The 26,811-nt window shown below is 39.6% G+C and overlaps 1 protein-coding gene across 2 annotated transcripts in view; it reads left to right on the top strand.

The window, feature by feature from the left end:
* Window positions 1-26,005, top strand: part of LOC121909787 (testis-expressed protein 2-like) — a 33,141-nt gene extending 7,136 nt beyond the window's left edge. For both annotated transcript variants that reach the window (XM_042430491.1, XM_042430487.1), the window contains exons 3-13: window positions 9,193-10,743; window positions 12,762-12,962; window positions 13,233-13,563; window positions 13,829-14,064; window positions 14,354-14,521; window positions 15,350-15,449; window positions 21,339-21,465; window positions 22,375-22,488; window positions 22,957-23,166; window positions 23,639-23,759; window positions 23,890-26,005. In XM_042430491.1, coding sequence (XP_042286425.1) covers window positions 9,208-10,743; window positions 12,762-12,962; window positions 13,233-13,563; window positions 13,829-14,064; window positions 14,354-14,521; window positions 15,350-15,449; window positions 21,339-21,465; window positions 22,375-22,488; window positions 22,957-23,166; window positions 23,639-23,759; window positions 23,890-24,039 — 3,294 coding nt within the window. In that variant the 5' untranslated portion in view covers window positions 9,193-9,207 and the 3' untranslated portion in view covers window positions 24,040-26,005. The remainder of the gene's footprint in view (window positions 1-9,192; window positions 10,744-12,761; window positions 12,963-13,232; window positions 13,564-13,828; window positions 14,065-14,353; window positions 14,522-15,349; window positions 15,450-21,338; window positions 21,466-22,374; window positions 22,489-22,956; window positions 23,167-23,638; window positions 23,760-23,889) is intronic.
* Window positions 26,006-26,811: the final 806 nt, after the last annotated feature.

The following is a 26,811-nucleotide window of genomic DNA, read 5'->3' as shown; positions in this document are numbered from 1 at the left end:
GATCCTCAACAGTTGAGCCATCGCTGCCAATAACTGAGCAATCCAAATATCTTGATGGCCATTTGAGAGAAAGTGTTATTTCTTCCAAATCCGACATAATGGCCTTCTTTTCAGAATGTTTGAATATCAGTGAAAAGAGGACAAAACATAGAAAATAATTTAATTGCTATTAAAAACCACAGGGATATGTTTCCCCACACTTTGTTTATGTTTTGCTTTTATCAGTTCAGAATCTTATTTAACTCACCTTGTTGCTATCTTGAGTGAACTATGACGATGAATCATTGCTTGAATGAATAAAGAATGAATAAAGAATAAAGTGTCTCATTTGAAACACTTTATTGGATGGACTTTGAGCATCGTGAAAACGTTCCTAAACAGGCGCAAACTTTGTAATCAGTCATTTGCATTTCATATAATGACAACATGAAGTAGCCCTTGTCTAATAATATTATCTGTGGAGGTACGAAGAAAATTTTATTATACAAACATATGTCTCTTATCAGAAACGTGTGCCTTTCCTGTCTCATTTTTCCATCACATCACTGATGAACGACATACTTTACATATTACAGTTTGAACTAATAAAATGCTAAGAAACTGAAGACATAAAGACCTAGAATTTGCAGTGTAGTCAAACAGGTGTAGGAGTAGAATTTGGTTGCTCAGATGGACAAGCTTTTCTAATAGAAATTCTAGGATGGCTGTTTATTACTTTGGTTGTTCAAAGACCATAAACAATATTTGATTTCTCATTGCTTTAACTATAGGTACAGTGTACAGATGAAAGTGATGAAAACTTAAATTATATTCAAACATTTTTTGAAACAAAAAAACAGGAAAGCTTTTGATTTATGTGGTGTTTGATAGAACACCACATAAACCAACCACCACACCAACAGACATATTCTCAGCAAGAGAAGCATAGTTCAAAGGCGAGCTTACACTACACCCACACTTATGTCTACATTTGTCAATAGTAAGCATATTTTTTGGTCAGTAGCTGTTACTTTCCAACAGAAATGTCGACTAAGATCCTACCATATGTCTGGGTCCCTAGAGATTTTACTGTCTGTCATTGACATTGTTTGTTTCCTTATCCATTGTCCCTGCATGAGACAGTGGATTTTCTCTGGCATAGCACTGTCATACGATAGAAACCTTGTATTTCTAAAAAGTCTTCTCAGTAATTTAAGAAAGGCTGGGTGTCTTTTATGGATGTAATGTTTTTGAAATTATATGCAGCACATTGGTCTATTAGTTTTAATGACCCCAAGTGTCATGAGACTAATTCACACATTTGCAAACATAAGATTTTAATTTAAGGAAGAAACAGTTGAACAACAGGAGTCATGATGTTTTAACAGTAATGATGAGTAACGAGTGAGGCTCGAGCGAAATGGAACACCAGTAGTTTGTTAAACTGTGGCTGTGAAGGATAAAAGTGTTACACTGACCTTCCACAAGCAATAACATAATCGTATTTCGTCAATATACTATCTTGGTTATCTTGTTTCAGTGGCAAACAGAAAGTGCTCTAGATGGCTGAGGAAGGCTGGGAGTCAGTTCATACTCAGCTCACTGCCTAACACATCAATCTCCACCCGTCTCACCAGTTTGTCTGCATTCTTGAGAACAGTTTCGGTTCTGTTTGGCCTGCTGTTGTTCATTTGTCTCCAGAACCTGAAATCTGAAAGGACTTTGAGAAATGCATTTACCAGATTACCATAGCCTCTTAGTCACTCAATCGCTCAAACATGACCACACTTACACACACAAACACACTCTCACACACCTTGGTCTCGGCTAATTCATTTAGCGACACTGAACACTACCATCCTGCTCTGCTTACTGCGTTTATACTGTATACTGTAACAGAGACAAAGGGAGTATGAAAGTATGAGAAACATGTTACATACCAGACTTGCATCCACACAACTGAAAAGATAATCTGTTATATATTTATCACCCAGTTTAAGTACATAAGTGGCTTCAAAGTGTTCACATAATAAGAGAAATCTCAAACAGGCACAAAGAGTCATTCTATAGTAATATATATTCAGTTATGCTAAGCTTTAATTCCTCTCGCCTCAAAATGTACTTTTTAATAATAACCCCAAACAATATGGCATATAATCTTTTGTCAGCTATTAGATATCTGTACATTGTCATTACCTGTGGGGCCATTAGCTGTTAACCTACTATAGCCGCAATGTTGGCAGTAGCATTAATTTGAGCACTGGGCTGTGAGACGCTTTGCAAGTCATTAGTTAAACTGTCAGGGTAAGTACAGGGAAAGCCATTAATACTGCAAATAAACAGCAGGATTCAAAGTGAGACTTCTTCTAATCCCTTACTAGGCAACCTGGATAAGGTATAGCGGTCTGGGATTTCATTATGTCTTCCACAGGGGGATGTGTGAGGCATGTTTGCAAGGCTTTTTCTCTTATAGATTCATCTCTGTCTCTTAGCAAGCTTCCTGTGAATGCCACTGATGTCTTCTGAAACAGTGGTGTATGACATTTGAGATGCTCTGAGGAGGGCTGGCATGTGGTGTTGTATTGGCAGAAAGCAACAGGCAGGATGACTTGCAAAATATCCTCACAGTGCGGTTACTGAGCCCCATACACCGGAAACACTGTCAGCCAGTTCTATTGATATTTTAGGCCCACATGCATTTAGGAGATAAAGACACTAATGTTAGGATGTTGACTTGTTAATTCATGTGTATATTTGCTTATGTAAACCTTTACACAATGGAACCATAAATCAAACAAAAATTCAAAATTTTAGCTTCTTCCCCAGATGACATCTCCTTTCCCATGGGCACATAGCAGAAATTTGACACAAGTTAACATTTGTGTTTAGTGTGATTCAGGCCAAATCCTAAGTAAACTTCTAAAAGTTGTTGACTGATATATTTTCTTATGGGCCCAAAGCACATTGCGCAGTTCCTCATTAGGAGTGGATTTAGTTCGAAAAAAATTAAGAAAAAGTGATCAGTTGTTTGTGTCTTGGGCAAAACACCATATCAATAAGCCATGAAACGGCTTCTTTCCCATTTTATTATTGGCACTGTGGCCTTGGCCAACAGCCCTGTACATGCTCTAAGTCAGGGCAAAAAGCATTCCATCTTAAACAGGTGTGATGCAATAATCATCCAAATGAAGTTGATGGTGCACACTTTTAGGCAGTCCTTTCTTATAGGCATTCATGGTGTTGCACTCAGCTGTACATGCCAAAAGTGGCAGAAGTGTTTGTGTGAGAGTTTAAACCCTGCATACTGTATCACCTCCACAAACTTTTCCAGTCACCATGTGAAGGGGATGGACTTGGCAGATTGTCACTCTCAAAAAATTACCCCTTTATTCCGAAATCAGAGAGGTGTGAGGGCAAGGGCTTTTAGACGCTGATGCTGATTGATGTTCAAGTGCTTCGTTTGAAGCATATTGATACTTTAAGAGCCTATAATCTGTCAGAGGCCTCACCACTTCATGGCTTCTGTTCAGAAGGGTCTCAATTCAGGATAATTGCACTACATGGGTTGCTGCCAGTTATTATTCCAGGTTCTATAGGATCAATGATATAGCCCCTTCTTTGACTCAGTGTTTAATGTGGCTTTTTGTTGCTGAGGATTCTCCTGTATAATACTTTATAAAGGACAGTTGGTCTCCAGAATATGCCTGTCTGGAAATTCAGGAGTCAGTATTTCCTATTGTGAGAAACAAAACAAACACAGAGAACATAACCTTTTTTCTCTGAGTAGCTGACCAGACTGCACTCTTTCTTAATGCGTTGCAAGGAAGAGTTGAATTGTTAGAATGACACATGGCCTGGTATGTGGGAGGGTTTATTTCCTCCCTGGCTGTCACATCCTCGGTTCCAGACTGGCTGACGAAGTGTGATTTGGAGCTTATAATGAGGTCATGCAATAGGTGGTTCCATTGTGAGCAACTTAGTCATGCTACTTGGAGAACTGTGATTATTTAAGGAACCCAAAATATCTCTATGATGAGAGCTTATGTCAATTCTAAGGAAATACTAGATGTTGAAAGAATTATTCTCCTCTGTATGCACTTCCAATGTTATAACAGCAGTCATTGATGGTTATAGTATTCCATTTATCTTAGTCAATGTTGTAAATTCCTGTTTCTTCATTTGGTGGACCCACTTTTCCTCATCTGACTGCATTTAACCACTTCTGCTTCAGTTAGGGACTTCCTACATTTCCTTTTATGACATTGTGTGAAATCCTTAGAGAATGATAGTGATAGTTGCATTGCTCACTAATAAGGCAACATGTCTTGTGGCTACATTGATCCGTGTCTACTGTGACACTGTCCAAAGACCTCCTCTACAGGCTTCTACCCAAAGTTGATGTTGAACAATGATTAGTTTACCTTAAGGGATTAATCAGCATTAAATCATAAATTGCAGAACAATAACACATTTTCCTCAAACTACTCTTGAAATTAAAAACATGTTAGGTAGCTTATCCAGTGTTTTAGTTTAATCGCACTATACTACATTAAAGGATGCTTTCAACCCATCTTGTAGCCCCCCTGTGATGGACCAGAGACCTTATTACCAAAACAGAATAGGAGACTAGGGCCAGGTTTCATCATACATGATGATTTTTGTGGATGTTATACTTGGTTGATACTTTGTCTATTCGTAGATTTCCCTATGCTTTGAATATTTATTTTGGACCAGATATTAGTAAGAATATCTGCATTATACTAAATAAAAAAAGAGAATGCAAGGAGCATCAATACCTGCGTTTGACAGTACCTTTCATTAAGCACGTATTGCTCGTTACCATTTATCTTATTGTCTTAATACTATTGTCTTAATATCTCTTTTGTAGGGTTAATACAGCTGTTCAGTTCTTAGAAAAACAACACTACAGTGTGACAGACTAATAAATAACAGGCTTCCGTGTACATTTTGAGATGTATTGTGTTGACAGATGTCAAGGGTCTTGTTCCTGGAAAGTAATACCAAGAGAACAAGGTGTCAGTGGGATGAGAACAGTCTGATCTCAAAGCAACTCATTAGCTGCATCATCAGTTGGGAAGCCAAGTAGGACTATTGGTTCATATCCTGGCCTTGAGTTTTGCCCTCTTTATTGACATTGGTGTGTGAACACATTCACTAATAAGAATGCTACATTCATCTTATTTTCATTTTCTCTTCTTCATTTCTAATGCAAATTGTAGCTGTGTATTTATGTTGGCTTGATTTGTTGCTCTGTGTTTGCTCATATTCCTCTATCAGGGTTTTGCCTGGCTCAGAAACTACGCACTACAGTAAGAATGTTCAGTGCGTGTACAGTAAAAACTATGAGTCTGTGTTACCTTATTTGCATTTTCCTGTTATTTCTGACTATTTGATAAACAAAAATGTCTATTGTGCTTGAGTAAATGAAACCCCAATTAACAAAAACATTTTATTACAATATTGGAAGCAGGGGAGGGGAGTGAGTTTGAGGGAGAGGTGTGTGGGTTTAGGCAAGGTGTGCAAAAGGCAGGACATGATGCAAGAAGTAGCTACGCTGTGGTGGTAATTCAGTGTATTTAAGATTTTCACCAGAAATAAAACAGCTTTTATTTTATGAGAAATCACAGGAAGTCCTCCCTCCCATTAGCACTAGCTTCACAGCAGAGTGTTCAGGCCCAGTCTAAACAATGCAGCTTAGCTGTCTGCGTTTATCCAGCGCCAGCCGCATGTGTAAAATATAGTGGCTGTGGATAAAGGGGAGATGACTGCTGGAAATCAAAGATGTTGTATTTAAGTTAATGTTCTGTATGTTCAACAGATGTTTGATAAATTGGAGAAAGGATTTGCATTGCTGTTTTTATTCTCAATTCTTATCATTTTGGTGTGGATAATTTTCCTTTGGCGCTGGTTAACACCTCTTTAGGGGCTGCAAAATATTCTTCCATGAGGGAAAACCCCTGTCTCAGTACACACTCTATCAGTAGCGAAATTTGCCTGGTATAATACCAGAAGGAGTTACAGAAGGGTGGCTAAACTGTTTTATATCTTACCTAACAAATGAAACCCTGAAATACTTCATACAGACTTTGTTAAGTGAAGGTCCTTGATGTTTTGAAATGCATGCATTTGAGCTCTTCCCACTCAGATTTCTACTATTATGTGTATACACAAATAATGCTGGGAGTGCCTTTTCATGCACATAGTTTATAGAAAACCCTGTCTTCTTCTTTTTTCTATAGATGTGAAAAATTGCACTTTATTGTGTTTTTTTTCTCCTGAAAATTGCTTTAAAATACCACACACATTTGATTCATAAATGCATGCAGGATTAAATTATACTTACCCTCTCAGGAATAGAATGAATCTGTTTTAGGCTACTCCTCATTTTTGTTCACAAGACATCGCTGTGTCAAAACAAATATCACATGATACTTTTTAATTACAGCTGGTCTTTTTTTCACCTCACCAGCAAGTCTTCTCTTGTTCATTTGAATATTACATTGACTTGCTAAACACACAAAGCCATGTAGAGCTTCTCAGTTCATGTGCGTGAATATCTCTAGTATGTGTAATAGAACTGTGAGTCTTTTTTCATTACAAGTGTGTGTGCTGTTGATACAGAAGAAGTGAGCTGTGAACATGTCTCTAATGAGTGCAAAACATGAGGGTTAATGAGGCTGGGTTGCCTCTGTAATTAGCTTCATCAGCATCAATGGCAAGATTTCATTCTGCACTGTCCTTCTCCAAGTATGGTCATTGGCTCAGGGAATGGCTCTGGGGACACAGAGCATTAAGGAACTGCATTGTCAATGTGTACTTTGACACAATTGGATGGACAGCCAGTCTTTTGCTCTGTGTGTTTGTTTCGTTTCCATGGTGTTTGATTGGGAAAAATCAGCCCACAGACCACACACAAACACATAGAGTACCTCCTCACATAATCACTATTCCTAACACACTGTAAGCAAATACTGTTAGATTTTTCAGTAGTCTTGTATGTTAAAATAAAAACTATGTCCAACTGGCTGTCCATTAGAATGGCCTCATTGTGTTGCTGCTGACTGAGGGCTGCCTAGCAAGGGACAGACAGAGGTGGCTGGCAGACTGCCTGGGTGGGTAACAAGCTCACTCGTGACCCATGTGACAATGAGTGGCCAAGTTGAGTCTGTATATGAGTGAGCCAGCATGACCTCATGCCACCTCTGTTGTTCAGGCAAGGCACAAGGATGCCATTGCCAAATGTCAGCAAGGCATTACCATAAATTCTAATGTCACTACCAGAGGATGTCACATAGACGCAAAAAGAGGCAACAGTTGGATCACATTGTGTTGCCAAATATATTCTGGCATAGTTTTCCTAAAAGTAAAGAAAAATTATGATGTTTCAAACACTGATTATGTGTGTTGTGTGTGTCAAAGAGGTATTTTGTTTTTTTTTTACAAAATGTCACATACCAAGTGTGAATGGGAGTGGTGAAGTATGTAGCTAAGGAAAGGTAAGAATGAATTCCTTTCCATCATAAGCGCATTGTTCTGCATTACACTGGGAAGCTTAGTATCAAACTAAATTCATAGCTACAAATGTCATGCATCTGAATTTGGAGTTTGAAGACTTGGGCTGACTGATGCACTGATGCACCTTTCTACTGAAAGGTGATTTGTTTCTAGAGGATTAGCTATTTAATGATCATGGGAAGCCATGGTATGATGTTTCTAAATGGTTTGGTTGCTAAATAGCAAAGCAGGCGCAACATAAGGCTGTAAAGCTTGCAGACTAAACTCAAAGGGTTATTGCCTGGTTAATTTGGTGACTTTTGACCTATGGTGTCTGGCAGTTTTTAAAGTTACTGTTTATTTGCTCTGTGAACATTCAACACTGAATCTGAATGTCTAACAGTATGCTGGCTATTGTATTAATGTACCCTTCATAAAGTTGGATCCTTTTCTTTGTGCTATACAAATTCACCTGAAATTGCAGACTGTTGATCACCCAGAATACTTTAGGCCTCTTGTTGTGGTGCGCAACAATCTGCATCATTATGCAGTGTTACATCATTCCACTCTCAGTTCATTATTTAGACTTAGGCTGGTGTCTGTTGTGTCTGAACATGTGCCATCAAAACCTGTGTTGTAATACAGTTTTTAATACATGCCACCACCTGTCAAGACTTGGGGAGCATTGTGGATATTGTTCTTGTTGGCAAAGGTTTGAAAATGTCCTAAGACAAGCCTATTTTTATGTAGCACCTGCAGCGTTCATCTGCCTAGTTAGACTTGATTATTCTTTTAGCCACGCTATCTTTGTTTTTGATTGCTCTGTGATTTTTGCACAATATATGAGCACAATTGTTGGTAGGTATTTGCAAATATGTCAGCAGGTTGTGAGTGGGATTGGGGGTTCTAATCACTAGGGGTGTGTGTGTGTGTGTGTGTGTGTGTGTTTGTGTGTGTGTGATGATTTAACATGCGTGATTGCTGGTGAACAGAAGTCTTGATGCAACCAAACTGGTTAAGAGATATCACTCTTCATCTGTCAGCACCCGCACAGTCACATATGCAAATACACATTTTTGTCTGGAAGTAGGAAATATAGCTAACATAACATACAGTAGCAAGCATATACTGCTAGGTCATTTCTAGATATCTAGATAGATGGTTGGTGATTCAGTATTGTATTGAGCAGCAAAGGTTGTCTTTTGAGAATATGTCATCTCCTATTTGTAATTTTAGATTTGTCATCCTTTTCTCCCCGAATGGAAATGCTAAATTCTTCTCCCCAACAGAGTCTAAAATTGTGCAGTATTTGTTTGGATGGCAGGTAACAAGCAATTTAACAAGAAAGCATATCAGAGTAACTTTCATTGACTTGATACTAGATATACTTTCTGTTCATAAAACTTTCAGGGCTTTCGGCATCATCTCACGCTCCTAAACTGTAACCAAAACTGTTGAATGCTGGCAAGTTGCCTGCCCTATTTTTGCTCTTAACTGCAAAAGACAGTTTGCACTGTTCTACCATACTTGGCCCCTATATTTCATCTTGGAGTTAACTGAGAGCATTTTGAGTGCTTTCAACCAATCATGTTTTCACACCATTTTGTAGATCATAAAGTTTCAGGGGTCTAGAGTGCTCCAGTCAATGTTGTTTCCAGATACACTGAATTTAGTGGCATCTCTTTTCCCTCTTTGTAGACTGGGAGTACTGCAATGACCAGCCAGCACCTTAGCCATGCAGAGAGCGCTCATTCTACAGACAAACAGCCACCTGCCGTGGCCCCCAAGCTCCATGTCCAGCGATCCCTGTCAAAGGAGACCATCACCATCCACTTCTCAGCTCTTGGGAAGGAGGAAGAGGAGGAGGAAGAAGAGCTGTACAAGGCAACTGTTTCCCCTACCTCAGCCACTCAGGATGACTCGCATATTGTGACAGGCTTAGAGGCAAGTGAGGAAATGTTTGAAGGGGCGCAGTTGTACTCTGCAGCTGAGGCTGCTGTCATGCCTGAATCCACTAGACTTTCTCCCATTTCTAAACGTCACACCAACAATTCTCCCACACAAACACCGTCATTGCGTATTGCTGAGCATAAAGGCTCAAGTTCTAATTCCTCTCCCACTAAATCATTGAGCTTTCCCTCCAGTGACAAACCCTTCTTCAGCTTGGTGAAGTCTCTCTCCTCTGACATTGAGTCACGTGAAGGGGTCTCTTCTATTACTGCTCCGACAATAAGACATAGGCATCTGATGAAGTCTCTGGTCAAATCCTTATCTTCAGATACATCCCAGGACCCATCCTCCTCCTCCACGCCCTACCGTCTTCCAGAACCCCGCCTTAACCTGCAACTTTTCAAGCAATTCACACAGTCCCGGATGTCAACTGCCACCACATCATCAGCTGGTGATTCAAAAACTGCCCCTTCCTCTCCATTAACCTCACCAGACAACCGAAGCTTCTTCAAAGTTTCTGAAGTCGAGGCACGAATTGAAGACACTAAGCGCCGTCTCTCTGAGGTCATCTATGAACCACTACAACTTCTGAGTAAGATTATGGATGAAAAGAGCAGCAGCAGCATTTACCGACCCAAGGCCCTATCTGCCAGCGCCTCAGAGCTCTCTGACACTACTTCTATCAATGGTCACATGGAGAGCAACAACAATTACTGCATCAAAGAGGAAGAAGGAGGTGAGTGGGAGGCTGACAGCCCCAACAGTGAGGCCTCTGGTCCAGCTGAAGCACTTGCTCCCCCCTCTGTTGACACTAAGAGCCCCAACAAATCGTCTTTACTTTCCATGTCAATGGAAAAGTGCACCATGTCCGCTCTTGCAAAACAGGAGGATGAGGACTTTTGCATCCTGTACAGCGAGGACTTTGAGACTTGCACTGACACTGAAGGTTATGGTGGTGACAGAACTGATGATACTGGAACTGGTCAAACTAGAGTACCGCTAAGTGATAGTACAGAACCATGCAGTGAATATGAATCGGAAAGTATTGAGCCGGCACCTAGTGTTCCACACTACACTCTGATTGTCCTCACTGTACTGGTATATGGGTATTTTGTATTACCTTTGCCCAGCTACATTGGAGGGATGCTGCTTGGGATTGGGCTGGGATTCTTTTTAGCCATTGGTGTTGTATGGCTGACAGGACCAAAACCTTCAGGTCGTAGTTTTAGACATTCCAGACACCATGGGAAGCTGTGGAATCTGACAAAGTTGGACATTAAAGAACCGGAAATCTTTAAGGTTAGTAAATCTTTTTTTTCTGTTTTCTTATTTTTTCGTTTTGAACCCCTCAAATTCAGTCTGTCATGCTGCAGAAGCCTTTGACTGCTCAGAATGTTGATATGTCAATTGAGTGGTATTACAGGAACATGTTATAAGAGCATTACATGATCGATTAAATAATGATGTTTTAATGAAAACTGAAGCGTTTTAAAACTTAAGCCTAGTCTCCTAACTGCTTTATGTTGTTACTAGGAGTGTTTAAACCTTTAGGTCATAATAGATAGACACTGACACTCCTCTCTTTGTGGATATTATACAAGGCAGTGTGAAAAATAGTGATGCAGATTAGATAACAAATTTTCAGGGGCTTTAAAGTTAGTACATACAGACAGGTGACAAATTAAAAGAAAAACTGGTACAGGTCTGAATGCTTGACCCCTACATTGAGGTGACCCAGGGGCCCTGTTATGCTGTGGGGGGGCATTTTGCTGGCATGGTTTGAGTCCACTTGTCTCCTTAGAGGGAAGAGTCACCGCAAATCAATACAAAGTTGTTCTGAGTGATCACCTTCATGATTCTATGATGAAATATTTCTATCCTGATGGGAGTGGTCTCTTCCAGGATGACAATGCCCCAATTCACAGGACATGAGGGGTCACTGAATGGTTTGATTAATATGAAAATGATGTGAATCATATGCTATGGCCTTCACAGTCACCAGATCTCAACACCTATGGGAGATTTTGGACCAACATGTTAGACAGCGCTCTCCACCACCATCATCAAAACACTAAATGAGGGAATATCTTTTTGAAGAATGGTGTTCATCCCTCCAGAAGAGTTCAGAGACTTGTAGAACCAATGCCAAACTGCATTGAAGCTGTTCTGGTAGCACATGGTGGCCCAACACCTTACTAAGACAATTTATGTTGGTTTTTCCTTTAATTTGTCACCCATCTGTACTATTAAGTGCATACATATGTCCGGAGATGCCCCTCAGTCAAGAGTTTATTTTTATTGGTGTGTTTAGGGTGCCTCAGGGCTGCAGTGTGTCATGGAAAAAAGGTCACGTCCAATACAGACTGTAGGTCTTTATACAACATTATCAATTTTGTCACAGACGATGTAATTCCATTATGTAATTGATAGAATTATATAATAGTACATTTATTTATCTATCAACCCATCCATAATCCATAATTATTCTGTGCAGGATTGTGGGGTCTGGTGCATACCCCAGCACTCATTTGGTGAGAGGTGGGGTACACCCTGGACAGATCACAGGCTTAATACATGCAGACAGGCAAATATTTACATATTAACACACATTCATACCTCTCTGCAGTTTAGTTTGAAATTTTTACAATGCTAACCACTGCACCATGGTGCCACCTCTGATTTATGTATTAAAACAACAGACCACAGAATTGAATAATAAAAACTACATGACATGAACTTATATATTAAAAAGAGGTAGGATTTTACTTGATTGTGGCACTGTGTACAGCTGTGTCTGTGGGATGCTGTGTACAAAGACAAACATGCAATTTAAGAGGCACCTTTCCATGACACTTTTCATATTGAAGTGACAAAGCAGCAAATAGACTGAATGTGGATCCTGGGCTTAATATAGCCAGAGGAACTTCAAAGTCCAATGCAGAAAACAAATGACAACAAACTGTTTACGACTTTAAAAGACAGTGGTTACAAGACACTTTATTATCAGTGTGAAGTTCACAGGGAAAGACAAGTAACCTTTTCTATCACTGTAGAAACATGTTACATAGGTGACATCACACGGTGAGCAGATATTTACAGTGTCCTTATTTTGCAGGCAGTGTTTGACTGTTGTCTTCTCTATGTTTGCTGTTGTTCAAAAGCATTTCTCTCTTCAATTGCTTTTTTTTTTTTTAAAGAACCATCTACATGACAAATCGTACTTATTTGAATTTCTGACAGATTTTTTAAAATTAATTTGCAAGTCATTCCTTGAAATGTAATTGACATTATGTAAACTGGTTACGACTTCTTTCCAGGGCTGGATGAATGAGATATCGAACTACGACCCAGAGACATACCATGCCACACTGACACACTCTGTGTATGTCCGGTTGGAGGGCTCCACCATTCGTCTTTCTAAACCCAACCACAACGTCCCCCGTCGTGCCACACACAATGAACCAAAACCTGATGTCACCTACATCAGTCAGAAGATCTATGATCTCACCAACAGCAAAGTATGTGATCGCATTACTTTTTCCCCTGATAGGATTATATACATCCTTAAAGCTCTGGAAATGTAAAAGAAATTTGTTCTTAATCCTTCTGTACCTGGGTTGAGTGTTGTATGTCAACTGTAATTACCCATTAAGAAAAGTCTTTTTTTTTTTTTTTTCAAATAACACATTTGCTGATGTTTAAGTCCATATAGTAAATCAAGTCCAAGGTAATTCAACACTTTAACACTTTTTTAACAACACTTTCTTTCTCCCTGAATCTTCCCCCAGGTATATCTAGCGCCTCAGAGTTTGGCCAGGAAACGTATATGGAACAAAAAATACCCCATCTGCATTGAACTTGGCAAACAGGATGACTTCATGTCAAAGGCTGAGGGTGACAGGTGGGAGGCCGGTGACAGCTGGACCGCAAGGGACAGAGGAGAGGGGACAGGAGGAGCGCAGGAGAGGGCTTGGTCATCCTCCTCAAGTAGAGATCTGACCCTCTATCTGTTTGGAAGGACTGGGAGGGAGAAGGAGGAGTGGTTTCAGCGGTTTCTTTCAGCTTCCAAGCTCAAGGCAGATTTGAAGAAAGCTTCCAGTGTTGTGGGGAGTAAGAGCGGTGAGCAAAACTAATGTTTTTGTTGACAAGACTGTTGTCAGTTGTTCCTCTGCAGTTGACAGTTGTAGAGGACATAAACCTTTCTTTCTTTGTCCATTTATTTTGTTTTTTCAAGGCTAAATTGTCTAAATATATTTTTAAAAGGATCTATTCATACACTACAGCTAGAGAAGTGGCACTTCCTAACTTAAGTTTTGCTAGTTTAGGAACAGTGAGTGCAGCATCTAATTCCTCACCTTTCTCTGATATTCGCTTTTGCCCACAGCTATGAGCTCTCACAGTCGCAGCAGCAGCCGCAGCAGTCTGGATGAGGCACTGGGATCTCAGCCCAGGTCAAAGGATTCCTCAATCTCCTCAACAGCAGGCAGTGCCAAAGCTAAGCCATTCTTGGAATACAGTGTCTACATGGCCTCCATACTGCCAAAACAGGTGGCAGTCAGCCCTGCAGCTGCCAGCCCTGTTCTCCAGAGTCCACAGAGCAGCCCTGGAGCTGACAAGAAGGTAGCACATACTCATCATCCATTAACACTATTTAGCACATTTTTGTCTCTAATTTGCTTTTATTAATCGCCAAACCAATCATCTAATTTGCAATGTCAACCCCATGTGTAACAAGCAGTGTAATTCCAAACAAGAACAGGCAGCTAATATTGTGACTTATCCTTGTAAAGATGAAGTCAGCGGAGTGGAATAAGATTGTGTTGTCGGGGGTTAAATGTTTTATAATCCTGTACAAAGACACAAGATTCATATTCTTTCTATTCTTTCCTCATCCCTGCTTTGTCCTTAGCTTCAGAGCACCACCTCAGCTCAGTCGCAGCTCGGAGAGGAGGAGGAGGAGGATCCTGTTGCCTGGGTGAATGCAGCTCTTGGCCGGGTCTTCTGGGACTTCCTGAGTGAGCCCTACTGGGCTGAACTGGTCTCCAAGAAGATTCAGATGAAGCTCAGCAAGATACGGGTGAGTGGAGCAAGGCCCATAGCAACCTCTCCCTTAGCAGTGGTTGAAATTTAAACAAGCAATCAAGAGAGAAAGTTAGAGAGTAGAGAAGAAATAAAAAAATTAGTTATACTCACCTTCCTGCGGAAAACCACATGTGGGCATGCTCACATACACAAGCTCTCCAAATGTCAGTGTGTATTTTTGTGAAGCTCTTCACAGGCCCCAGCAGCTCCACACTGGGCTCAAAGACAGAGGGAGGCAGAAACTCTTTATCCTTCACTTCTATCCCTTTATCCCACTTTTTCTTTCTGATCCTGTCCCCCAGGCAAACTTGTTTTGCTTCATCATAACAATGTTTTGGTCTGCGTGACTGCAGCTAATATTGTAGTCTTAATACAATGATGGAAAAAGATTGAGCACAGTTCAATCCGCAATGGACTGACAAGATCAGACAGTTGATTATAAGGTGTGGTGGAGGGAAGAGTGTCTTTCGTGTGTGTGTGTGTGTGTGTGTGTGTGTGTGTGTGTGTGTGTGTGTGTGTGTGTGTGTGTGTGTACATGAGTGTGATTGTATCTACAGCATTTATGTGTTTTCATGTAATGTGTTTCCATTTTTTCATTCATTTTTAGTCCCAAAATCTGATATTCACTTTTGGAGTAAAAGTAATCCCTACTCATTACAAGTTAATTACGATACAGTATTAATGTATCACAAATGATAGTGATACATAAGCTGGCCTCTATATCCTCTTATACAATATTTTCATATTGGTTAAATCATACTCTGCAAATTCATAATCAATATACAGTGTGCTCAGCTACGTTGTATGCGTTTGTCTTTTCCAGTTGCCTTACTTCATGAATGAGCTAACCCTGACAGAACTGGACATGGGCGTGGTCACTCCCAGAATCCTTGGCGCATCCAAACCTTCCATTGACTACCAAGGCAAGAAAGAAAGCAATGACACACACAAGCACACAAAAACACACGCACACACACATAGTGGGACTTCTAAAGAGATACTGGCATGCCCAGCCAGTGGCACATCGAGCTCTTTGCATGATTTCTCTGAAAGTCTCTCATTTACTGTGAAGTATTTGCTTTTCCACAGAGCATATTTTAGTGTCTTTCATGTTTGAAAGCACAACATCCCTACATTGATCACCTGCCCGTCAGTTAACTATGTCTACATTAGAGATAACAAAGATAAACAGGTGGTAATGCTAGGTAGTTATTAAGGATCAGGATACATTTTGTTAGCTTAAGTGCATGTGTGCCGTCAAATACACATACATACTGCAAAAAGAACCAGCTAAAAAATGTTTTCACACATTGGATAGTGAATTGAACGCTCAAACACACAGATAAAATTTAATAAATAAACAAAACAGATTTAACTATTTCTCAACTTTTGTGAAAACTGGCCACAGTTTTTACAGATTCTCACTCTGTGCCACTTGCAGGGTCTGCTTAACACAAATGAAGAGTGGCATTTGTTATGCCTTTGCACATACATGAATATAAAGTTGCTGTGTCACACAAACACACACAGGAGCTCTCAGTATATGTGAAGTAAACAAGACAAAGCTTCTTACAAGCAAGAATCACGCCACATTTCACAATTCCCATCATCCTGTGCACAAAGTGTTTAAGTGCCACGCTCAGAGGTATAAACAAAGGTGAAAAAAAGAGCTGAATTCATTTGAGCTAGCTTGACAGAGTGCAAATGAGTCACAATGAATGAACATACGGTAGATGATATTCCTGTGATGAATACTTTCTAAGTGTGTCATTTCAGTATGTATTAAAATAAAATGTGGCCAAAATTCATACTAAAAATAAGAGCTTTGTTGCAATCTTTCCAAAAATACAAATAATTTCATTTCTCAAAACTTTGAGTAACAAGAAATGGTCTAAAATGTCAAATGGGGTGAACACTTTTGCAACCCACTGCATGTGCACAAGTGTGTGGACAGAAGTGACATTTTGTTGCATGACAAGCCATTGCTCTCATTCTCTCTCAAGCCTTCTTGCTTTGACTAGTGAGGTCACAATACTGAGGCTGTGTCTGTGGGTGATTTTGACGTGCTATCCATCCAAAGAACAGCAGCACTGGTGATAGCTGTCCTAACTCTCCACTAAAACTGGCTAAGATGCTCACAATGCTGAAAATGAGACATCATGTCATCATCTTGTTTCTAATTCAGTGCTTGTGGTAAGACCTGTGCTGTATGTCATGTACTTATGAATCAGCATCAATATATAACTTTCCAAAAAAAATGGAAATGCAAAAACCATTTAGTAAAAATACAAAAAAAAACTTGAAATTAAAGAAATGGCAAAGCCAAGAACACATGATTTTTTAGCTCCAATAAGCAGGCGATAGTATAATTACAGCCAATAACAACAATAATTGTTCCATTCAGTTAGCACAGGCAAAATTAGGTTTACTGTGCATCACACTGTGGGGTAATATGCACTTACACCCACTCAGCTTGTCAGGCAGTGGTACCCTTGAGGTTAGAGAGACATTATTGTTGCTTATGGGCTCTCTGCTGGTTAAAACAAGTACAAACCTTCCCATCCTCTACAGCTGCTGCTGGAGATTTCTGAACAAGAGTAACATTGCTGAGAGCTCAGTTAGACAATTGTTGTTTATTGGACATTTGGAAGTTATGAATGTATAAACTTGCTTATGTGCTTAGAAAGCGTATGTGAACTTAATTTATATTAAAGTCTGTGTAAAGGAAAATTTCTTTTGAAATACATTATACATGTTAGAAAATAATTGCTGAAAACGTGAAAAGACTGAACTATGTAGTACTGAATCGTGGAGTCAGACCGTTAAACTGTTTTTCCCCATTTCTGTGTTCTGGATTTGTTGGGCATGCCTAAAATGGCTGCACCATGACATAGAGGGCTGACCAGCATGACCTCCCCTACCCTCCAATACTGTATAAGAACTAGGGCACCCTGGCATCGGCTGGGTGTGTAGTCTGCTGTTTGCTAGTGGCAGCATACAATACTTTCATTGCAAGCTTAGCATTAGCATCCAGTCACAATAGTAGGTGTTAACTCTCCGGGCAGATAGAAAGAGTTACATTTAACTATGAGATATTCTAGGTTAGCAGAGCAGAGCCTCTTGATAATGGCATTGTCCGTGCACCAAGCTTTGTTAATATAAATGCACAGTCCCTCACGCCTCTCTGGTCTTACCAGAGTCATTAGCTGTTGTATCCACCCTGCCGCTATTAAACCATGTTTCTATAAAAATCATGAAGTTGCAGTCTATAATCCTTTTATGAGTGGCACTGAACTTCATTGAAAAAAATGACAATTTAACATAACAATGATTGGTGATGGATTGCTTGTTAAGTACTCATTTAAATTACATTTTTACTGAAATAAGTCCACATTTACCTACAAAATAGGTGCTAAATTAGACAGTGGCTCCTAGCGTTACTTTATTTTTGGAAAATCATCCATGTTGCTTGTCTTACACCTGCAAACAAGGCCTATTTCAAATTGTATATTTTTTAAGGGAGTTCAGTATGAGTGTTGTTATGTTCAGAGGTTCAGAGGCTGTTCAGTTGGGGGCCAGGTTCAGCGCCTTCAGCGGACACACCCCCAGTGTTTCAGAGATCAGAATACTGCTTGTTTTTCCATGATTTTGAAACCTAATTTTATATACTTGGCTTTTTTTTTCATCAGTCAAAATTGGCTGGGATGGTTAATAACACATTTTTCTGTGGCGTGAAAAACTCAGAGCACATATTTGTTGTTGCTTTACACAGACTTTAATAAATCTCCTTTACTAAAGGTGTTGTATACTGTAGATCCTGGATAACACTTAATAAGTGGAACCTTTGTTTACAGAAGTATAACAGAATTTGATTGGGTAGTGAACTCTTATTTGAGTCTGCTCTAAGCACTTTAGCAGGTCTTATCTGTAGAGGCTTAGCTTTGTAAGGTCTTAGCTTTGTAAGGGACCATGGGTTTCCCTGCTGGAGTTGCACAACTACGGTGGCTCAAGGAGCACCAAAGTTTTCAGCTAACTCTGTTCTAGTTTTGATCAGAAGGAGCTTTGTATGCCGTTTGTTAAGAGGAATCCTTCTATGATCATTCAGATGTGCATCAGCAGTGAGCTTTCCATCCCTTTGTGCTGCATTGCTTTTCTCATTCTGCTTCACATTCTGTTAGTTTTCTCACAGATGTGGCTCTTCATCTGTTTCATATATATATTGTCTCCAACTCTCTTCCTAGTTCTCTCTTCCCCTTACATTCCCTTTCATATCATCTTCCTCTTTGTGTCCGTTCTCACTCTTTTAGTCTGTGTCTCTCTTCCTCCCTCCTGTGCTTTGAGTCACTGCCTCATTTTTATCACTGCAGCACTCACATAACCCTATAATGAGAGCAGGAATTGATTCCATCTCCCACTGAGACAGCAGTGGCATTTCTTGGAACAGTTCCAGGCTAAACACACCTCAATAGTCACACAACACAATCAGGGTGCAGAGGCCACCATTTTGTTGATGTTGTTGATAGTTTGTTAGCCTTAATTGCACTCTCCTTTGGAAACTGCAATATGTTGCCAAATGTTTTTTGTTTTTTTTGTAACACATTGCAAATAAATTGATCCCAATCACTCTTTGTCAATCTAAAATAGCAAAGTGCCTCATTTTTAGACACATTTCCTGGAAGTAAATTGAGGTGTGAATCAGGAAAGAGGTGAATGATCCAAACAAAAGACTTAATGTTGACTTCGCTATAGATAACTGAGCCCTCTGCTTGCTTCTGTTTTCTACAGCTCATACCTCTGCAGAGAAAATGAATGTTTCATTCCACTTTTCTGTATTTTGTTTCCATGATCAATAGGCTCTTACCTTGAGGTGGTAGTTAGAGAGCTTCTAGTGGAAATGGTCAGTTTAGTTTTCCTTTTGGAATTTCCACTGGTGTTACTCTGGCTGTATCCTCTGGACATCTCAAGTTCTTCCTTACCTTCCCTTACCCCGCTCTTTCCTGGAATAAGCATGCTGAGTGCAATGGATCGATGACCCTCTCCAACTGTGTGTGTGTTTGTGTGTGTGTGTGTGCATGTCTCTACAAGCGATTGTCTCTGTGTGCTTGTACATTTATGCCCATGCAACTTTCATGTTTATTGTTTGTACTCATACGATTCTGTAATGTCAATTTGAGGATGCACACAAGCAGTCACCCTGCATGTATGATTGCATTTCTTTGCAGTGTGTGTGCGACACACACTCCTGACTCCTCACCATGCAGCTTCACCCCAATTAAGCAAGAACCACCCTGATCCAACAGCTTATACTGAGGCTCCTCTCTCCTCTCCCCATACTAACAAACCTCAGTGCCCTGCATAAACCCCGACCCAGCCAGACACAGTCTTATTATCCAACCCGCCTCCTAGGACTGGTGGGTGAAGTAAGGCCCACTGGGCTCAGTAGACCCAGCATGTTCACTCTCTGTCTGTCTGATTGCCTAACTTGTCTATTTTTACTTTTTGCTTTCTCAAACCCTCACTGACTTTTTAACTTTGTGTTCTTTCTTTGGCTCCAAGTTCTTTTTCTGCTTTCATTTCGCCCTCACTTGCTGTTTCTCTCTAACTTGCTCACACTCTCTGATTGTTTTTCTCTGCGGCACACCAGACTCATTGCATTATTACGTCATTTAGCACAACCAGCTGGTGTTCAGGCCTCAACAGAGCAGCAAGGAGAGGGCACACAGCCTTAATGCTGTCAGTCTCTTTATTGTTTGCTTTCTCACAATACATCTTTTGATCCAATCTTAACTACTTATTTTCTTCCATTCTTGTCCCAGGGTCATGTAGGAAAGTTATCTAAATACAGTTCTAGAGAGGGGTTAGGTGGGTGTGCAACACATGTCCCATTATGTATTCGTACACACCATGTGGACTTGGGCTTTGCACACGTGCACATGTGACTTAGTTGCAGCAAATGTGTTTTGGTTCAGTTTCTCTTAATGGCCTTTTTCCTTCCACTCTCTTCATTAATTTTTTTGCATCATCTGTTGAACTTTGCTGCCCTCCAGTGGCATACACAGAAACCGCACCCAAGTTTATGGTTAAATGTGCCTCTTTGTACACAAGAGCATGTGATTCTGTGTTGTAAAGCACGAAAACAAAGAAAAGCCAGGCTTTTGATGGAGGCTTTTGAGGAGTTTATATAATCCAGATTACAGCAGGTTTGGTAGAGCAGGGGTTAAAGGAATAGAGGAAGAGTGCCCTGTTTATACAGCCAGCCCCCTGCTGATATCAAATGGGGGCTAGCGGAGGAAGATTGCATGCTCTCCAGCTGTTTCTCTTCTCCGTTCAAAGGACCTTGTGATCTCTCCCTCTTTCTTTTCTCTCCCTTAACCGGGTCTTTCACTGTGTCTAAGATGAGGGATCAAGAAAATAATATCAGTTGGGGTCCCTGCTTCTGTGATGCTTTGGGAAAGGAGAGATGTCACAGAAAGGGCAGCAAAGTGAGGGAGGAATCTGAGAAGTGGGGAAACAAAGGAGTGAGAGAAAGACAGTGTGGTTTAACAGGCATGAAGAAGGACTACAGCCTGAAGTGGTCTCTGTGTTGAGGAGATTTGCCTAAAACACCCCTCAGCCAAGTATCAACGGTAAATAGGGTTGAGTGATGGTATGAATTGTAAAACAAGACATTAGGGAATAGTCAACCAACACCTTTGCGAACGCTACTTAATGCATGTTAAGCTCATATCCCCAAATCAATCATATACCTCACAGTTTCACTTCTTTCATTTTTTCTCAGATCAACATTCTAACAAGTGCTTTGTCTCCTGCAGGTCTGTGGTTTGACCTGGAGATTTCCTACAGTGGCTCCTTCCTGATGACCCTGGAGACCAAGATGAACCTCATTCGCCTGGGCAAGGAGGGAGAAAACCTCCGCTTAGGAGAGTTTGGCAAAGATGGGTAAGACAGCCAAACTCTGTCACCACCACACACACATTTTAGAAAAGCACCGAGATGTTTCTTGGTTTGATTCGCCTTTTCCTCTCTACTTGACACTAAAAGTATACTTGCCTCTGTCAGAAGTCAACCACTTTTCTGTCTGGCACCTCACCTGCCTTACTCAGAGTTTTATATCTTTTCTGTCTTTTATATCTTTTCCTTTCTTTTCTCTGCTATTCCCTTTCTGCCCTCTGGATCCTACTTTTATGTGGCTGTTAATCGGATGCGTTTCTGTCCTTGGTAAGTAAGTGCTGCTTGACTTTCCATTTTCATCTCTGATGTTCAACTCGTAATCTCCATCTTTGTATGTCTCTATTTTTGGAGTTGTCACATTTCATAATACTACTCAGTGCTTTCATCTCAGTAACTCACATTATTTACATCTCAGTAAATTTCTTACTGTGTTAGTGCTTTCATCCTTCAGTAATATGTCAATTTCAAGGTAAGGTACAGAGTGTACCTTTCAGAGATGGATTGTTTGCTGGTAAATGAGAAGTGAGTCAATTTTTGCCGGTCCTCATAAGGAAACAAACATAGATCCAGTTTCACATCAAATTACAACTGAAAGTGCAAAACATACGACATAGCAGCAGTTTTTAGGCTATCTTACTAAATGCTCCCAGAGCTTTATTGTGTTTGTAGACGTGTGCAGTCATGGGTATGCACATGTGCACACTTTCATCTCTCACTGATTGTGTCCATACCTTGTGTGTATTTTCTTGAATGTACTATACAGTAGGATTCAAGCATTAGCGCAGTAAAACACCATAGAATCACAAACCTTGCATGTATTAGTGCATGTGTGTGTGTAGATATGTGTGTGTGTGGGCTTGCACTAATCTATTGTTCTGTTTGTTCATGTGTTTCTAGATACAGGCCTCGGACTTACTGCCTGGCTGACAGTGATGAGGAGTCATCCAGTGCAGGCTCATCAGATGAGGAAGACTCCTCAGAACTCTCAAATGAGTCAGCTGGAGCAGAGGGGTGAGGATGGGTTTATACAGTAATTGTTCATATTGACTGTCTGTGTGATCACTTGAACTTTTTCAGAATATAAAAAAATTTAAATTTATTGTTGTGATAGATTTGCTTTTCATTTGAAATAAATGTTTCTCAATCATTCAAGAAAAAAACAAAATAGGAAAAGAAATGCTTGAAAAGTTCTGCCTTGTCGTAACCATGGAAACAATCTTTAAGGTAGGGAAGGCTTGCAGTAAAAAGTTCTGAATAAGAATTATTGAAAGAAAGACAGATGACATAACTGTTGGCCAACAATACATTTGCAGGTAACACATGGTTAGGAGTTAATCAGTAAATCAGTTCACCCTCTTGACCAGCACAGCTTAACTCATTTATTAGTCAGATGGAATTAAAAATGATAACATTAGATGTCATCAAGTATACTACACTAATATGTGACTTTAACCCTCATCCTCTTTTTAATGAATACAGTTTCGTTGGAGGCCACAAACCGAGCAAGATCATGCGCTTTGTGGACAAGATCGCCAAGTCCAAATACTTTCAGAAAGCGACAGAGACGGAGTTTATCAAAAAGAAGATGGAGGAAGTGTCCAACACACCCCTCCTGCTCACAGTGGAAGTGCAGGAACTCCAAGGAACGCTAGCTGTCAATATACCCCCTCCACCCACTGACAGGATATGGTACGTGAAGGAAGTGTTGTTTTCCTGCTCCATAATCACTGGAATGCTGCAAAAGTGAATTTCCATGTGTGTCCCAGTAACAAGTAATCACATCTTCTTCAGAGAAAGCATTTTCCCACAGATGGACAAACACAGCCAAGTCTGTTGCAAACAAAGGTCTTTAAGATGCCTCTTAATCAACCCACTTCCTCTCATGTCAACAGTAACTTTGTTACCGTATGCATACTTTGATTTCTACATGGTGGATAATTTACATGAAACATACATAATATGGTTATCAGTACTCAGAACAGCAGTCGTTAGTTTTACAGTACAATAGCATGTTTAATTGAAGAAATCAAAAGAAGCATTTCATATATTTGTCTTGGTGCCCTCTGCTGGTGGTAACCATAAACTGTGTTGGAAACATTTCTTGGCAGTTAGTGGTGTTTGTGAGTAAATTAGTCAATGTGTTGACCGTTTCCTTTTTCAGGTATGGCTTTCGGAAGCCGCCTCACCTGGAACTGAAGGCACGACCTAAACTGGGAGAAAGAGAAGTCACTCTGGCTCATGTTACAGACTGGATAGAGAAAAAACTGGACCAGGAATTTCAGGTATTGATCAACTTATGTTTCTGGTATTTAGGGTTCAAAGCACTCAGATTCCAAGATACTATATGTGTTAAAAATGTCTTAAGAATCCTAAAAACTCACTGTCCCCATCGCTCTGTCTCTCCTCTGTTAGAAAATCTTTGTAATGCCAAACATGGACGATGTGTGGCTGACTATCATGCACTCTGCCATGGACCAGCGCACATCAGGTGGACCCTTAGTCGGGCCCACAGTGGACCCAGAGCCTTCCCAGTCGGAGAGGGACAGCACCAGCCAGCCATGAAGAATGTTTACAGTATTTCCTAGAGCTTATTAAGTCTCAAAATGGGAACTGGAGCCAAAGTCGATAGGTCAGACGCTACTGTTAAACAAACACATTCCCATACTGAGTGGCTCTCTCACTTATCGTAGTGAAGACAGTATGAATTTTAAAGGAACAAGGTAGAGTTAGCCAAGGAAACACTAAAGATAAACTGTTGCATGCTGCTCTGTTCAGTAGTATTTTTTGTGTCTTTGAAGAGTTTATATAACAGTAAGAACCTACTGAATAGGGACTAGGGATATGTGAAGAGTTATATTTGGCTCAGTAGTGTGGGTGGTTTCAGTTAATAAGGGGAATTTATGGGGATATAGAAGTACACAATGTCCTATGAACACATTAATATGGAAGCATTCACCAGATACCTTACAGCCTGCAGATGACAAGTTTCAACTGAGGCCAGAGAGTGGCCACAGTAGCCCCTTTAGTTTAGACATTCAGCAAGTGGAGAGTTTAAGTATGATAGTATGTTGAAATTAGAGGTGTTTTATAGTAAATGGTTAGTGTGTGGAGGAGAGTTGTTAGTTGTTTTAAGAATTAATAAAATGTAAGAAGGTTAAAAAGTGTATTTGAAAAGCTCAGATACTTGATGTTATGTTTATTTATCAGATGAGACATTAAACCTTGAAGTGGCTTTATGTCAGGGTTTTTGTTTTTTTTCCTTCAGGTGTTAACTAACAGTATTCATTCATGCTGTGACCACACCCTGAACACCTCCCTTTATTTGCCAAGACCCCACTTTTTATGCCAATGATGCCCTTATCCATGTCTGTATGGACATAATGCTCAAGTGCAAACATACTGCATAATTTAGGAAAAGTGTCATCCACAATGTAAATTCCATACTAATGACAATACACAATAAGTGCAATGATAGAAACGCTACATAGGCTTATGTGTGATCTTGTGAAGATAGTATATAAAAGCGTATGTCTGAGAAGTACAAGGCCTCTAACACGTCTTTTGAATGTATGTTTGGATAATTTTGGTTCCTAATGTTGTTATATGAGAACAGTTTTTTACCCAGTCACATTTTGATTGGGGTATGCAAATTATTGCACAAACACAAGTGAAAGTTTCCTTTTTGGTTTCTTGTGATAAACACTATCTCATCTTGCATATCTTTTTTTCCCAAATGTGTCATTCAATCATTATGTTTATGGAGTACCAGGTGGTATATTTATCTATACATCATTTATACTTAATGGTGTTGATGTCAATGATGATGATAGTGTTGGAAGTTAATTTAAATGACCAACTTTAATATGTGACAGTGCTTTAAAAATACTCTATCGGCCATACTGTATGTAGACAGGCGCTTCATTGTAGTTTGACACTTGGATGAAGTTAAGGTACGTACTACATAGCAGAGCATCTGTTGCCAAGAATGTATAGCCTTACCTACAGGTTCCCTTTCTGAGAGCACCTTTTTAACCGTGACATATTTCTAATGTTAACCAAAGTCCTTTGATTGGGCCCACAGTGCCAGATCTCTCTCTGCTCAAAGGTACACATCCTGTATTGATATAGCATTGTGAGGTAATATTTACAAATGCGCTACAATACCTGCATTAACATTGTTTACAGGAATTAATACCTTGTTTTATTTTTTGCTATATTAGGATACTAAAGCACTGTAACATGAAATGGATTTGTTCTATATGATTGTCTTTCCCTTTATGTCTTGGTTACTTTTTGTTGAGTATTTGTTTTTGAATGACTTCATGAGGTGGGTTATGGTTGTATTTTTTTTGTCTATTTCTTTGGTTAAACAGAATGAAGATTTTTGAGGATATATGAAGATCATGTCGTGATTTGTATCTGTGAATTATTAATGACTTTTTAAAATTGACATGTAATTTTAAGGCCAAATTCAGTGACTGTGTATCTGCCTTATTTATAGAGCAAAATAAATATGTCAGTGAAAGCCTTTTCGTTTTTGCGAATGTTTATTTCTGCAGAAGAATTTCTCAAATCTGGTATTCTGAATTGTAGATATATATTTTGCTTTCTTTGTATTTATTTGCTTCAGACTGAAATAAAGATTTTTCTAGTGAGGCCTATAGAAAGCTGCTTTCGTTAATAGTCTTTTACTTAGAATAAGTAGCACGCTATAATGTAAACTGGCTTCACTACAAGTAAAAGTCTTGAATTAAAAAGATTAACTCAAAAGTAAGGAAGCGTAAGTAACTAAATGAACTTAACATGAAAAGTAAAAGTATTTATTAGGCAGTGGAATGATCCCTGTCAGTGTTACATTATCATGTATCATTAGGTTCTGATTATGAATGCATTATTGTAGTGAAGGGTGGTTTTATCTATAACCATGCATCATATTTAATCAGTGGTGGAAAGTAACTAAGCATTTACTCAACTACTATACATAACTACAATATTGAGGTACTTGTACTTGAGTATTTCTATTTGATACATCTTTATACTTCCTCTTCATTACATTGCTGTATAAGTAAAGTATCTAAATACTTCTACCACTGTATTTAATTAACTCACCATAGGTTTTCTATATCTTAATTTGCAAAGTAACCAACTATAGCTGTGTGTATGCAGTGTGTTGTACAGGACTTGAATGTGCTTAGTTACTGTATGCGTAACCGTGCCTTCAAAGGTCTTAAAAGTTAAGTTTAGCACACATGAACAGCCTAAAATCAGTAAATAAATTGGTACATTAGTCAAGATGCGACTGTGGAAAAGGTAATTATGCTGGCAATGATTATA

The sequence above is a fragment of the Thunnus maccoyii genome, chromosome 2 (assembly GCF_910596095.1).
Source record: "Thunnus maccoyii chromosome 2, fThuMac1.1, whole genome shotgun sequence".
In the NCBI taxonomy this organism is placed as follows: Eukaryota; Metazoa; Chordata; class Actinopteri; order Scombriformes; family Scombridae; genus Thunnus; species Thunnus maccoyii.
Note: the sequence above shows the minus strand (reverse complement) of the source record. Positions and strands in the feature narration are given on the sequence as shown.